At 42.4% G+C, this 15,742-nt stretch overlaps 1 protein-coding gene across 1 annotated transcript in view; it reads right to left on the minus strand.

Moving 5' to 3' along the window:
- The window catches only part of LOC125104556 (uncharacterized), a 32,970-nt gene extending 18,289 nt beyond the window's left edge, over positions 1 to 14,681 (minus strand). Inside the window, exons 1-2 of the mRNA XM_047737108.1 lie at positions 14,567 to 14,681; positions 14,407 to 14,463 (exon numbers count right to left, since the gene is read on the minus strand). Of these exons, the coding sequence (XP_047593064.1) occupies positions 14,407 to 14,463; positions 14,567 to 14,612 (103 nt within the window). The 5' untranslated portion in view covers positions 14,613 to 14,681. The remainder of the gene's footprint in view (positions 1 to 14,406; positions 14,464 to 14,566) is intronic.
- Between the last annotated feature and the right edge of the window lie 1,061 nt (positions 14,682 to 15,742).

Below are 15,742 nucleotides of genomic sequence, written 5' to 3' on the forward strand. Positions count from 1 at the left end.
GTGCTATAAGAGTTTCCTGTCCTTCCCCATTTTGTTAACTTCCTCCCAGGATCCACTTGGGAAGGCAACCATGTGTGCTGAGCCTTCACACAGTCTGTGTCTTCTTCCCTCATTGTACTTTTTCTCACCTGCTAGACATCCTCCTAAGCCTTGGTTCAGCTCAGGTAAAAACTTCCTCAGAAGTCCTTCCTTGACCACGTGGCCTCTTCATGTAAGATGATCACTTACTTCTTCGTGGCTCCCAATATTCCCCGTGTGCATCTCCCTCAGAACACATATACCACCATGGTACTTGTTCACAAGCAGGTAGAAGCAGATATGCCTACAATTTTCTTAGTTCTTGAAGACAAGAGTTTTCTTTGTCACCTCTGCACTGTGTGTCGCTGGTGCAGACTTCATTCAGCCCATTTTGAAGAGTGGTTTTCCTGCAGACTGGCTGTTGCTTATGAACTCTACTCTTTACATGTACCTGCTTTTGTGTGTGGGGACAGAACAGCATCCATATTCTTCCCAGGCCAGTTCTAGGCACCAAGTAAGGAAGTCAACCTATCAGACATTCTTTCCACTAGTTCATGCAGTGAACGTTATGAAGAGGCCATTGTAGTCTCAGTGATGATGACAAAAAAAAAAAAAGAAAAAAAAAAGACATGATTTCCAGACCCCAACCATTCTGAAGACCCACAAATGAATACAAAATGCAGATCCTTTATTCTTTACTCAGAAGTCTAGTGTACAGTTCTATAACTGTTTGTGTACTTCACTAATATTTATTTGGTTCTAACTGCACAAACTGTATCCCTGCCTGGTCTCTGTGATTACAGCAATGAACAGAAATAGAAGAACTTGCCTTCATGGGGCTTACCTTTGAGGAGGGAAGACAGACCATAGACCAGCAACAATCCTCATTTTCTCCATATGGAAAGGATTCTCTGACTGACTCTGGTGTGGAGAGTATTTAGGAGTGAGACAGGGACATGGGAGCTTGGAATATGCAAGGTGAGGAGATTCTTGCTGGTGTCCAAGTGAAAACGGATAGGAGCTGAGTCCAGGGTGGCAGCAGCGAAGGGGTGAGAAATGGTTGGATTCTGAGTGTGTCTTGAACTTGTCACTGGCAAGACTTGCTGACTAATTGGCCATGAACTGAGAAAAAGAGGCAATTAAGGAGAGCACTCAGCTATCAGCTCCAGAGTTTTGGTCTCCATCCTTCATCCTGTGAGAAGGGCAGTTCCATCCTAGTCCTCGTATCTCTTGTGGATTCCTGGAGGGTTTGTTCACTGTGTCTAATTATCTCTGGCTTAGCTATTTCTCCTTCTGTCCATGTTTTGGTCCTTTCTGTCTGTCTATCCTCTCTAGAATTCTCATCCCCACCCTGCACCTTGTATTAACAGTTCTCTGATGCATCACTATCATTCATGTATTTCCATCTGGCTTAATTTTTGCAACATAATTTGCCTACTTTTTATTTTGCTTCATTCAGGTAGGAGAGTAAATTCAGCCCTTATGTTGAGGTTTCTGGAAATTGTGTCCTTGAGAAGCACAGATGGGGAGGATACTTCTACCCCATTCTCTCCATTCCAAACTACCCCCTCCAGACACAACCATGATGAGATGATCATGTGTGACAGTGCAGAGGGTTTACATTACTTCAGTGAAAATAGCTTAGAATTGAGACATGGGTATTCACTGCCTCCTGCTTCCCAGAGACCCTCTGCTTCTTAGTGACCATCTATGTCTCCTCATCATGGTCTGCCTAAAATTGGGTTCCCTCTCTCAGAAACACGTCGATTACCTTCATTTATGGTGCAGCCTTCCCTTTGTTCTAAAGCTCAAAATCTGCACTTTTATCTACCAGAGAATGCCAGAGTCTTCTCCTTTTAGGCCATATCCTAGAGGGAGCTTGTCCTGGCACACTCAGAGGTCATTCTGAAATTTTCCTGAGCAATGAACACATCCTCTGATAGGAACTTACTGACTTTTCCTGAGAAATACGTCTGTTACTCTAGGTTATCCATTTTTCAAAGCTCCTAGCTCATGCACATATGTAGATTGTTAGAATTCCCACAATTTCTTGAAGGACCCTCTGTTGTTGCCAACTTGACTGCTGTTTTGTTCTATTCAGAGGTTCTCCACAGTGTGTCCCAGCAAAGTGGAGTTTTGCTTGATAAACAGGTCTCCACTGGAGCTGCTCCAGTGTTTAATGGAGAAGAGACCTGGACACCTCATTGGAACACAAGGTAAGATGTGACTGATTAATATGAGACAGGAAAAGTACTGTGGGAGTGTAGAGATTCCTGTTGGGGATGATATTTCAGTTCTTTTATTTTTTTAAAGATTTTTATTTATTTATTTGACAGAGAGAGATCACAAGCAGACAGAGAGGCAGGCAGAGAGAAAAAGGAAGGGATGCAGGCTCCTTGCCAAGCAGAGAGCCCGATGCGGGGCTCGATCCCAGGACCCTGGGACCATGACCTGAGCCAAAGGCAGAGGCTTAAACCACTGAGCCACCCAGGCGCCCCTGGGATTTCAGTTCTTAAAGATGTTTCTTTCTTTTTTAAGTGAAAACTACCAAGATAAAATGTGTTTGAAACAATTAATATAATATAGACCTTAAAAAAGAATCACTGGATTTAATGATTAGTACCTGTCCAAAGAATGGACATAGCAGGATTTTATTTTTTTAAGCAGTTATTTGGGAATAGGGGGAGACAAGTTGGCGGGGAGGTGTCGTTTCAACCTGTACCATAAAGTGAGCTGATTATCTACCAAAGAACTCCAATAACCCATGAGATCAACCTGAGATCAGAATTATAGGCGTCTGTATCTCTACAGGGGCAGAAGATGCCAGTGGGCAGGTAAAGTGGAGTGGGAAAGTCGGACTGATTTTGGAAGATAAACAAAAGTTGGAGGGAGCCACCAGAGGCGACCGATTGGAAAGAACACCCCAAATATGAGAGTGCCCTGCATCTGGGGACCAGCATTAACTTGGAGACTGGTTGAAAGCACTCAAAAAGACCAAAGGATCATGGGAGGGGGGAAATTGTGGGAATCAGGGCAGCTAGGGACAGGGGCTTAAGTCCCCGGACCCAGGACAGCCTCCCCTGTTGCTGAGCCAGAGAAAGTGTGACGGAGAAACCAGGTCTTGGTTCCTGAGCTGCCAGCATGCCTGAGAATGCATGGGGTCTGTCTCCCGTGAGGGGCTGGGAGCCTCGCCAGACAGCAGAATGCCAAGTTTTGCTACAGAGGCTGAGACACGTGTGCGCCCCTCACCCTCCCCTGAGAGAGGTGCGAGAAGGCCCAGCCTGGTGCTCTTGGACCCATGCCCTGCTATCAGAGCCTGAGATGCGCGTGTGACCCATGGCCTCCCCTGAGAGTGGTGTGCACAAGCCAGGTGCTCTTAGACCCAGAAAGACCAGGCACTCCCAGCCCGGGCCAGTGGGAAAATCTCAGTGTGCAATCACTGCTTGGAACCTCTCTGGCAGTCTGGAGCTGCCCAGACAGCTGCCACTGCCGTGGTTTTGGGTACAAGCAGAAGATCCTGCGTCACCAGGGACCAAGAATTGGAATCTGCTCTGCCAGTGGCCAAGGGGGAATTTATATGGGCTCTACAGCACCCACAGGGGACCAGACTGAGGCTTATCTCTGAGAGCTAGGTCAGGGTGCAGTTTGCTTTCCTCTAAACCTACAAAAACTATCAAAAGTGGTCAAGGCAAGAGGAAAAAAACAAAACAAAACAAAAAAAGTGAACAAACATAAAAACTTCCAGAGAACAAAAGCCTAAAAAAAAAAAAAAACGGTTTCCTCAGAGCCCACCCCCTTGAGGGGGGCGGGAGGACTTAACTCAGGGAACATCATTGACTGAAAACCCACGTGGCAGGCCCCTCCCCCAGAAAACCAACCAGGAAAGGAAAAAAAAAAAAAAGACTACACGAGAACCACCACCACTACTTCACAGGACAGCTTTTATTTTTTACTCATTCCCACTACTCTGGTTCATTTTTTTTTATATAGATAATTTTTTAGCCTATTTACCATCACAGCGAGCTGTCCAGTACATCAAATTTCATAATAGCCTTCTAACCTGAATTTTTGATATATACACCTGTGTTTTTCTTTTGCATTTCTATTTTTTTGATTTTTTAAAAATTTTAGTTTAGTTTAGTCTAGTTTATTCCTTTTTTATTTTTATTTTCTAATATTCATATAGAGTTAAACTTCAAGGTAATCCTCTTTCCCCAATCAATGCTACCCCTATACGTAAACCAATGTTTAATCCCCCTTTATCTTAGGAATGCTGAGTCCTTTAACAAAGATATCAAGATACATCCAGGAAGAATCAAAACAACCTTCCTTGCCCACACAGAATTTATAACCATTCTCCCATCTTTTTCTTCCACCAGTGTTTCTGTGTTTTGGTGTTTGTCCTGATAGTATATAAATCTTATACTTGGGGTTCTTTTTGATGAGGTTCTTCCTTTATTTGCTCATATGTATATATATATATATATATATATATATATATATATATATATATATTTTTTTTTTTTTTTTCTCTTGTCATATATTTTCATCAGTCTTTTTGTTTGTCTGTTTTTGTTTGTATACTTCAAAAATCTTACCTTGGGGCCCATTTAGGCTGAACCTTCTCTTTTATCTTCCCTTTTTTTTCCTGTCTCTCTCTCTCTCTCTTTTATTTTTCTTTTCTTTTTTTCTGTCGTTTGGATGGGGAACCCTGATTGCTCATATGCATTCCAGGGTACACCTTGACAGCACCACGGTTGATACATCCAGCTACATCCGTTCAGTCATCTCTCACCAAAAGGACTAAGAGGAGGAGTGCCCAACAGAAGAAAAATACAGAGGATGGGCCTTCTGACTTTCTTTTTTAAAATGTTTTTTTTTTTTTCAGTGTTCCAAGTCCTCTGACTTTCAATCAGTAAATTCAACCTAATGGGAGAGCAGTAAATAATAAATAAATAAATAAATAAATAAATAAATAAATGCTACACTTCAACCTCTTTGAAGGATTTACGGGGACTTTTTAAAAAAGATTTATTTATTTATTTGAGAGAGAGATTGCTAGTAGGCAGAGAGGCAGGCAGAGAGAGAGGGGGAAGCAGGCTCCCTGCTGAGCAGAACCCCATGCGGGGCCTGATCCCAGGACCCTGAGATCATGATCTGAGCCGAAGGCAGAGGCTTTTACCCACTGAACCACCCAGGCGCCCCTACAGGGACTTTTGACAACAAACGCAACAGGGAAATTCAATTCCAATTCAACTTTAGGTTGCAGCTCTGATCTACCTCTGTTTTTCTTTTCTCAGCTCAGACCCTTTGACCTTGCTGGATGAGTACGGGACTTCTGCTCTGTCTCCACATCCTGCAGTTTCTATCCCTGAGTGGATTTTGTGCATCAGGAAGACTGCAAACTGGCCATACCATCCAAAATGCACCTGTGTTCACTGCATGGATACATGGAGTGGTGCTAGTAATATTCCCGCAATTCTTGTCCTTGGGGAGCACCCCTCACTACTTGCTCATAGCCCCGGGCTCAATGCCAGGACATGCATTCCTCTCTGAGTCTCCTAGGGAGTGAGGTTATGTAGGTGGACAACATATGTTAACCATTTCTGCAAAATAATATAATAATTGCATAATATTTAATGGGACTGCACATCGAAAGAGCAATTGAACCATAAGACAACTGGATCAGAGCAAAGAGAGAAATAAATTAGGATATGCTGAAATAAAACACTGGATTTCAAGTTTGAGCTTTAGCATATACAGAAGAAGGAATTTATCACACCCTCTTTGCTACAAGAAAATGTGGGATGGGGTGGTTAGGAGGGCAGAGGCTATGGGGTCCCTAGACTTGGATTCCTGGAACACAGGTAGGTAATCATCAAGTCATTCTAAGCAGCCAAGAAGTCAATCAGAGGTCAGAGAGAACAAAACCTACAAGTCTTCATAGAAAATTGATCTCCTTAGGTTATGTAGCAGGTGCAGAGAGTTGTCTTGGGGCAGATAGAGCTGTGGTGGTGACATCAGGGATGGAGCCTGCTTCTGGAATATGCCACAATGTATTGTAGCAGCAGAGCACAACATCTGAACTTTTAGAAGTGTGCAACTGTGGGGATGTGGCCATCATAAAGGTGCTGAAGTGGCAAAGTGGGGCAGAATTCCAGGGTCTGAGGTCTGCTGAGTCACAAGAAGGATGTGTGGCACCACTGTGATTCACAGATGCTAGGCAAAGGGCCTGGAACCCGGTTGAACAGTGAGTCTAAGTGCAGGTTTTCTGCTTTGATTTGCCATAAACGGTGAACCACAATCTGGTCACGTGATCTCTTTCCTGAGACCTGTGGGCAAATGGAAAAAGGTATGAGACTCTCTCCTGGACGAATAGCATGGGTCCACACCATAGGAGCCCCTAATTTTGAAGTTTTGAAACTCAATCATGTGCCTGGGATACAGCAGCTGAGACACAAGTAGGGTGAACATGGGTTTCAGATGGAAACATTGGAGAGAAAGTGGTTGGTTGCTCTTTGGTGAGGGCTCACTGAAGAGTGGGGTGTATGTGAAATTTCAACCCCTGCCTAGAGAGCAGATGCCATATTCAACCTACACATCAGTGCCATCAGGAAGCAAAACAGTGGCACCTAGTGGAGGGCAGACCTGCTTACACCAAGCCCTGTCCCCTGTTCCCAAGATGTGCATTTCCATGAGGCCAAAACTCTGAGAATAATCATAACAGGCACCTTGGCCAGAAGATCCACAGAACAATTCCATCTCACCAAGTTAAATGATCAGAGTATGGCACACTTTCATTTCCCAGGGAAGTAGGCTTAGATTTCTTTCTTTTTATTTTAAGGTTTTTATTGTTTTTTTTTTTAAGATTTTATTTATTTATTTGTCAGAGAGAGCGAGGGAGAGAGAGAGCGAGCACAGGCAGACAGAATGGCAGGCAGAGGCAGAGGGAGAAGCAGGTTCCCCGACGAGCAAGGAGCCCGATGCGGGACTCGATCCCAGGACACTGGGATCATGACCTGAGTCGAAGGCAGCTGCTTAACCAACTGAGCCACCCAGGTGTCCATTTATTGTTATTTTTTAATTTATTTTGTGATTCATCTTTCTTTGCTTTTTATACACTTGCTCCTTACATTTTTTTAGGTTTAATTTTTATAAATACATATATTTATTTTTTCTATTTTTACTTTTTTCATTTATATATATTTTATTTATTTGTGATCTATATTCTATTTAAGAAGCATTCATTAAGACAAATCCTCAATATATATGTCTTAATTTTCCCCCTCTTCTTATTTTATTTTTGAAAAAAAACAATTAAAGGATGAACAGACACTTCTCCAATGAAGATATACAAATGGCTATCAGATACATGAAAAATTGTTCATCATCACTAGCCATCAGGGAGATTCAAATTAAAACCACATTGAGATACCACCTTACACCAGTTAGAATGGCCAAAATCAGCAAGACAGGAAACAACATGTGTTGGAGAGGATGTTGAGAAAGGGGAACCCTTTTCCACTGTTGGGGGGAATGCAAGTTGGTGCAGCCACTTTGGAGAACACTGTGGAGATTCCTCAAGAAATTAAAAATAGAACTTCCCTATGACCCTGCCATTGCACTACTGGGTATTTACCCCCAAAGATACAGATGTAGTGAAAAGAAGGGCCATCTGTACCCCAATGTTTATAGCAGCAATGGCCACGGTCGCCAAACTGTGGAAAGAACCAATGGACAAATGGATAAGGAAGATGTGGTCCATATATACTATTGAGTAGTATGCTTCCTTCAGAAATGATGAAGACCCAACTTTTGTAGCAACATGGACGGGGCTGGAAGAGATTATGGTGAGTGAAATAAGTCAAGCAGAGAGAGTCAGTGATCATATGGTTTCACTTATTTGTGGAGCATAACAAATAGCATGGAGGACATGGGGAGTTAAGAGAAGGGAGTTGGGGGAAATTGGAAGAGGAGGTGAACAATGAGAGACTATGGACTCTGAATAACAATCTGAAGAGTTTGAAGAGGTGGGGAGGTGGGAGGTTGGGGGAACCAGGTGGTGGGTGTTAGAGAGGGCACGGATTGCATGGAGCATTGGGTGTGGTACAGAAACAAGGAATACTGTTATGCTAAATAAAAAAAGCATCTTCTCAACATAGGAAACAGTCAACAAAACAAAGAGGCAACTCATGAAATCGGAGAAGATATTTGTAAATGACATTACGGACAAAGTGCTGATATCCAAGATCTATAGAGAATTCCTCAAACTCAACCGACACAAAACAGATTATCCTGTCAAAAATGGGCAGAAGAGGGGCGCCTGGGTGGCTCAGCGGGTTAAGCCGCTGCCTTCGGCTCAGGTCATGATCTCAGGGTCCGGGGATCGAGCCCCGCATCGGGCTCTCTGCTCAGCAAAGAACCTGCTTCCTCCTCTCTCTCTGCCTGCCTCTCTGCCTGCTTGTGATCTCTCTCTGTCAAATAAATAAATAAAAAATCTTTAAAAAAAAATGGGCAGAAGACATGAACAGACACTTCTCCAATGAAGACATACAAATGGCTATCAGACACATGAAAACATGTTCATCATCCTTTGCTGTGTAGAAGCTTCTGCTCTTGATGAAGTCCCAAAAGTTCATCTTCGCTTTTGTTTCCTTTGCCTTTGGAGACATATCTTGAAAGAAGTTGCTGTGGCTGATATCGAAGAGGTTGCTTCCTATGTTCTTCTCTAGGATTCTGATGGATTCCTGTCTCACATTGCGGCCTTTTATCCATTTTGAGTTTATCTTTGTGTACAGTGTAAAAGAATGGTAGAGTTTCATTCTTCTACATATATCTGTCCAGTTTTCCCAGCACCATTTATTGAAGAGACTGTCTTTTTTTCCACTCTGTATTTTTTCCTGTTTTGTCGAAGATTATTTGACCGAAGAGTTGAGGGTCCATATCTGGGCTCTCTACTCTGTTCCACTGGTCTATGTGTCTGTTTTTAATGCCAGTACCATGCTGTCTTGGTGAGCACAGCTTTGTAGTAAAGCTTGAAATCAGGTAACGTGTTGCCCCCAGTTTATTTTTATTTTTCAACATTTCCTTAGCGATTCGGGGGTCTCTTCTGATCCCATACAAATTTCTGGATTATTTGCTCCGGCTCTTTGAAAAATACTGTGGAATTTTGATCAAAACATTCAACAACACAAAGAGGCAACCCACGGAATGGGAGAAGATATTTGCAAATGACAGTACAGACAAAAGGTTGATATCCAGGATCTATAAAGAACTCCTCAAACGTAACACACACAAAACAGATAATCATATAAAAAATGGGCAGAAGATATGAACAGACACTTCTCCAATGAAGACATACAAATGGCTATGAGACACATGAAAAAAATGTTCATCATCACTAGCCATCAGGGAGATTCAAATTAAAACCACATTGAGATACCACCTTACACCACTCACAAAGGCCAAAATTAGCAAGACAGGAAACAACATGTTTGGAGAGGATGTGGAGAAAGGGGAACCCTCTTACAGTGTTGGTGGGAATGCAAGTTGGTGCAACCTCTTTGGAGAACAGTGTGGAGATTCCTCAAGAAATTAAAAATAGAGCTTCCCTATGACTGTGCCATTGCACTACTGGGTATTTACCACAAAGATATAGAGGTAGTGAAAAGAAGGGCCATCTGTACCCCAATGTTTATAGCAGCAATGGCCACGGTCACCAAACTGTGGAAAGAACTAAGATGCCCCTCAACAGATGAATGGATAAGGAAGATGTGGTCCATATACACGATGGAGTATTATACCTGCATCAGAGAGGATGAATACCCAACTTTTGTAGCAACATGGACGGGACTGGAAGAGATTATGCTGAGTGAAATAAGTCAAGCAGAGAGAGTCAATTATCATATGGTTTCACTTATTTGTGGAGCATAACAAATAGCATGGAGGACAAGGGGAGATGGAGAGGAGAAGGGAGTTGATGGAAATTGGAAGGGTAGGTGAACCATACTGAGACTATGGACTCTGAAAAAAAATCTGAGGGTTTTGAAGGGGTGGGGTTTGGGAGGTTGAGGTACCAGGTGGTGGGTATTGGAGAGGGCACGGATTGCATGGAGCACTGGGTGTGGTGCAAAAACAATGAATACTGTTATGCTGAAAAGAAATAAAAAAATTCATGGAAAAAAAAAATTTCATCATCACTATCCACCAGGGAGATTCAAATCAAAACCACATTGAGATACAACCTAACACCAGTTAGAATGACCAAAATTAACAAGAGAGTAAACAACATGTTGGAGAGGATGTGGAGATAGGGGAACCCTTTTCACTGTTGGTGGGAATGCAATGGGTTTGCAAGTTGGTGCAACCACTTTGGAAAACAGTGTGAAGATTCCTTAGGATATTAAAAATGGAGATATCCTATGATCCTGCAATTGCTGTATTGTTTATTTACCCCAAGGATACTGATGTAGTGACAGAAGGGCCATGTTTTCCCCAATGTTCATTGCAGCAATGACCACAGTCGCTAAACTGTGGAAGGAACCAGGATTCCCTTCAATGGACAAGTTGATAAGGAGGAAGATGTGGTCCATACACACTATGGAGTATTATGCCTCCATCAGAAAGGATGAATACCCAACTTTTGTATCATCATGGACGGGACTGGAAGAGATTATGCTGAGTGAAATAAGTCAAGCAGAGAGAGTCAATTATCATATGGTTTCACTTATCTGTGGAGCTTAAGGAATAACATGGAGGATGTGGGGAAGTGGAAAGGACAAGGAGTTGTGGGAAATTGGAGGGGGAGACTAACCATGACAGACTGTGGACTCTGAGAAACAAACTGATGTTTTTGCATGAGAGGCGGGTGGGAGGATAGGTGAGCATGGTGGTGGGTATTGTGGAGGGCACGTATTGCATGGACACTGGGTGTGGTGCATAAACAATGAATCTTGGAACACTGAAAAAAATTACAATTAAAAACATTGAAAATTTTTTAAAAATATAAAATCTATATAGAGTAGAAAATAAAAAAGAGGGCAAGTAAAGAGAGGCTGTAACTTTCATTTTGGACAAAATAGAGTGCTTCAGTTGTTCCTGGGTGAATTTTGATCTGTATGTTAGAGGACACTAAATCTCAAAATCACTAGAAAATTAAAAGATGGATATATAAGAAGGTAAAACTGAGTAGAGTGAACAAATTGCTAAAATAAAGCATATACCTGTTAAATATATAGGTTTGTAAAAATACAAGTTAAAAATGCCTATGAAGAAATGAGCTGGTGTAATAGACATCTTGTCAAACACTGCCAATTTTTGTAGAATCCACACATAAATCCTTACATCTCAGGTTGACTTCATGTATGTTCAAAATAGTTTTATACATATGCAGCTAAATTCAAGGGACCTGCTTCAACTGGGTCCCCTACACCTCCGCCATCTTGCTTCATGATCTCCCTGTTCCTGATTGATTTTTGGTATATGTTAGAAGACACTATATTTGAAAATGTTAAGGAAATCAGAACTTATTTTTTATATAAATTGAATAGAGGGAAAAATGGGATTATGTGGGGCATAAACCTATACAATGAAGATTTGAAATTTAGAAACTGAAGTTAGGAAATAAGACTTTGAAATGGGAACAGGGTAAAAGAGAAAAAGCAAGGGAAATAGAAAAGAAAATGGAAATATAAAATTTTATCCACAGTATAAGCAAGTCGTGAGGAACACTTGGAGCTCTGTATGTAATTTTCCCGTGGTGCTGGAGTTTCACATTCCTGTGGGAAATAAGCTTATCCTTCACCTGTTCTTCCAGTCTGTCTTCTGGGGGACTGGCCTGCTGCTTGGCTTCTCAGGCATCTTGGCCAAGGTGGAGTTGCCCCACCCTTGTCAGGGTCACTGGCTTAATGTGAGCCACCCCTGTGTCTGGTTCTTTTTCCCTGGTGGCTTTCTGCTTCTCCTCAGAGGGTCAAAGCACACATGGTCCTGCGGGAATCCAGACCAGAGCCACATTGTGATGGTCCGGACCCCCACCACCACCTCAGGAAATCCTCCAGGTCAACCCATCTCTAATTCTATGTGTACCAAAATCCACAGACTTGCATTATTGATGTCCACTGCAACTCTCTGGGGAAAGTTCCAGGGACCCATGAGTGTCACCGTACTTTCTGACTTTGCAACCATTAGCGGGTGTGGTCTCGTGAGTATATCCTCCTCCACACCTCCCAGGTCATGCTGGGTGCTGATCCAGTGTCCTGTCGGGTGTCACATCCTTCTTAGAGCCGTTACCCAGTTGTGGATGTAGCCACTTTGTGCACCAAGACTTGGGCTCACACATGCACCCTCTTGTGTGGCTACCAGTTCACGGCCAGGTGCCTCTCCAGTGTCCTTTCATGGGCCACACAGCCCTGAAAGCTGTTGCCCTGATTTGGTCACAAATTATTTTATATCTCCCTTGGGATGTTAGTTTGAACACAAATTTTGAGTATAATTTCAGGATTTGGATTGGAAATGTTTCTCCTAGAATTCTAGCTTTATTATTTTTTCTTTTTTTTTTATTCCTTTTCAGTGTAACAGAATTCATTATTTAGGCACCACACCCAGTGCTCCATGCAATACGTGCCCTCCATAATACCCACAACCTGGCTCCCCCAACCTCCCACCACCCACCCCGTCAAAACCCTCAGATTGTTTTTAAGAGTCCATAGTCTCTCATGGTTCATCTCTCCTTCCAATATCCCTCAACTCTCTTCTCTTCTCCATCTCCCCATGTCCTCCATGTTATTTGTTATGCTCCACAAATAAGTGAAATCATATGATAATTGACTCTCTGCTTGACTTATTTCACTCAGAATTCCAGCTTTAATTATTTATTTTCTCACATTATCTCTTTAAATTCCTTTTTAAAATTATATTCTGTTAGCCACCACATAGTACATCACTAGTTTCTGATGTATTGTCCAACAATTCATTATTTGCGTGTAACACCCAGTGCTCACCCATCATGTGTCCTTATTGCCCATCACAAAATTTACCCATCCCTCCCCTCCTAACCCCTTCAAAATCCTGTTTGTTCCACAGAGAAACATATTGACTTCTGATATCATTTATTACGGGTTTTCTCCTTTCCTTTTGATAAATCTAGGCAGAGGTTTCTCAATTTTATTGCGTGTTTATTGTTTTTTTCCAAAAAAACAGACCTTGCTTTTTTGTTTTGTTCTGGGTTTGTTTTTTGTTTTGTTTTGTTTTGATATCATTTATTACTGCTCTAATCTTTACTATTTCCTTCCTTCTCCTGTATTTAGGCTTTAGTCATCGTACCTTCTCTAGCTCCTTCAGATATAACATTAGAGTGTTTCTTTCAGATTTTTCTTGCTTCTTGAGGTCTTTCTGTATGTTGTGTATTTTTGTCTAGGACCACCTTTGCTGCAGAGAAATTAGTGCAAAGTGAAAAAGGTTTCATACTAGTGTGTGTGTGTGTGTGTGTGTGTGTGTGTGTGTGTGTGTTTATGCATGTGTGTGTGTAATGTCCAGACTACACATCACATCTGGAGGGGGTTCCACTGCTTTCCCATGTTGTCACTAAAATTGATGCTGTGAGCATTGATGCTGTGAGCATTGTTTAAGACAGTCATGCCCCAAACCAGACCCTTTCTTCTTTTACTTTGGATTGTCGATGCCTCTGGTAGCCTCACGTCCAGCATGCACTTTATGCTGCTTCTAGCGAGTTTTCACGTTGAGCAGGGTGGACCTGTGATGCACAGTGAGAGCAGCTGGGAGTCCTGTAAAGGCTCACTTCATGAGCACCAGGATATTTGTGTTTCTTTGTTATTTAGGGACAGAAATAAACAACGTGAGTGATGCTGTATTTTGTGCATTTTAGTATAATTGTTTTCCCATTAGAACAAATTTCCAAAGTCAGAGAGTTTGGCAAGTAAGCAAAGAATCAAGTGTGCAGAGAATATGTTTTCTGGAGAGGAATCGCCAGATCCTGAGGGGAAACCTGCCCATAATCTTCATCTGCATCTGCTCCTGGGGCTTAAAGACAGAACTGGTGAGCGGTGTGCACCCCCTGGTGGTCCAGATCCCGTCCTACAGTGAGGTTTGTGTCTGGGCTCACACTGACGTCCCCTCACTGTGTCTGTTGCACAATAATACATGGCCGTGTCCTCCGCTTTCAGGCTGTTCATCTGCAGATACAGCGTGTTCTTGCTGTTGTGTCTGGAGATGGTGAATCTGCCCTTCACAGAGTCTGCGTACCTTGTGCTATTTCCATCATATCTAATCCATGCGACCCACTGCAGGCCCTTCCCTGGAGCCTGGCAGACGCACCTCATGTTGTAGCTGCTGAAGGTAAATCCAGAGGCTGTACAGGAGAGTCTCAGGGACCCCCAGGCTTCACCAGGTCTCCCCCAGACTCCACCAGCTGCACCTCACACTGGACACCTGCAGACACAAGACATGCCAGTCAGGAAACTGTCACACACCCATTGTTTCTTTCACTCTTATCCACTCACATCCTCAACGTCTCTTGTTCACCCTGAATTACCTTTTAAAAGAGCAACAAGGAAAACCCAGCCAAGCACAAACTCCATTGTGAGTTGTCTGTGTCCTGTCCTGATCACTGACTGGACACCTGGGAATCCTGGTCCTGGGGCTCCTCTCCCAGCAGCAGAGTCAGGTTTGGGCTGTTTTAAATCAGCAGATGGAGGGCCCTATTTGCTTGTTCTCTGACTATATATTCAGCTTGGGATCTATGTGACCATAGAGGGCAATGACCAGAAGACATCTAACTGCCTTCGTTTTAGTTGTTTTGACCACTTTAGAAAAAAAAAAGAAGTTGATTTTCCATTATATAACTTTCCAGATATACACTTCGTCATGTGCTACTTTCTTTTTACATATTCACACAAATGTTGTGGAATTGATGTCATGTTAGGCCATAATGAAATGTAAACCTACACCCAGAATTTTAGAGGGTTTTGGGAGGTGTCCAAGAGTACACACAGGGTGAGAGTAAGCCCCGGTATGTGGTCCTGAGCTCATCCCCACAGGACACACTGTCCCCAACCACCTGGAGAACAGAGTGCACAGGCTGGTGAGGAATGTGGAATCCCTCCTGTAATGCAGACAGGATGATTTTACTTCCTCTCTATGTTGCCCTTAAATATAGAGAGCATCGGCTTTGTGTAGATGTATTTTCTAACATTTCAATGTCTATGTGTTCCTCCCAAGTCATCTCTGGGATTATTTGTAAGAATTTTGGTGAGTGTGCTTGAATGGAATGAATGGCTTATAGGCAGAGTGTGTGATAGGATAAACATGGGTGTCAGAATCAACATTATCCAGAGTGAACAAATCAACCCGCCATAAAACTTGCTGTATTTTCTCTGGAATTCCTCCTTCCTCTTCCCTTCTTCAACCTGTCGACACATAACTATGGGCTTTTCTCATGTTCCTTAGACTAGTTGTAATTTTCAAGAATTTATATTGTATGTAATTTTATTTGTAGGACTTTTTTTTGCTCTGCACAAATCCTTGAAAATTCAAGCATGTTGCTGTCTGTAGCAAAAATCATTTATTTTAATGTTTGGCAGTTACCCAAGGAGTGAACATAGCATAATTTTATTTTATTGTTTTTTTTTTTGTTTTTAAAATTATTTTTATTAACATTCATTATTTGCTCCAGGGGTACAGCTCTGTGAATCATCAGGCTTACACATTT

Source organism: Lutra lutra, chromosome 7, assembly GCF_902655055.1.
Source record: "Lutra lutra chromosome 7, mLutLut1.2, whole genome shotgun sequence".
Taxonomy (NCBI): domain Eukaryota; kingdom Metazoa; phylum Chordata; class Mammalia; order Carnivora; family Mustelidae; genus Lutra; species Lutra lutra.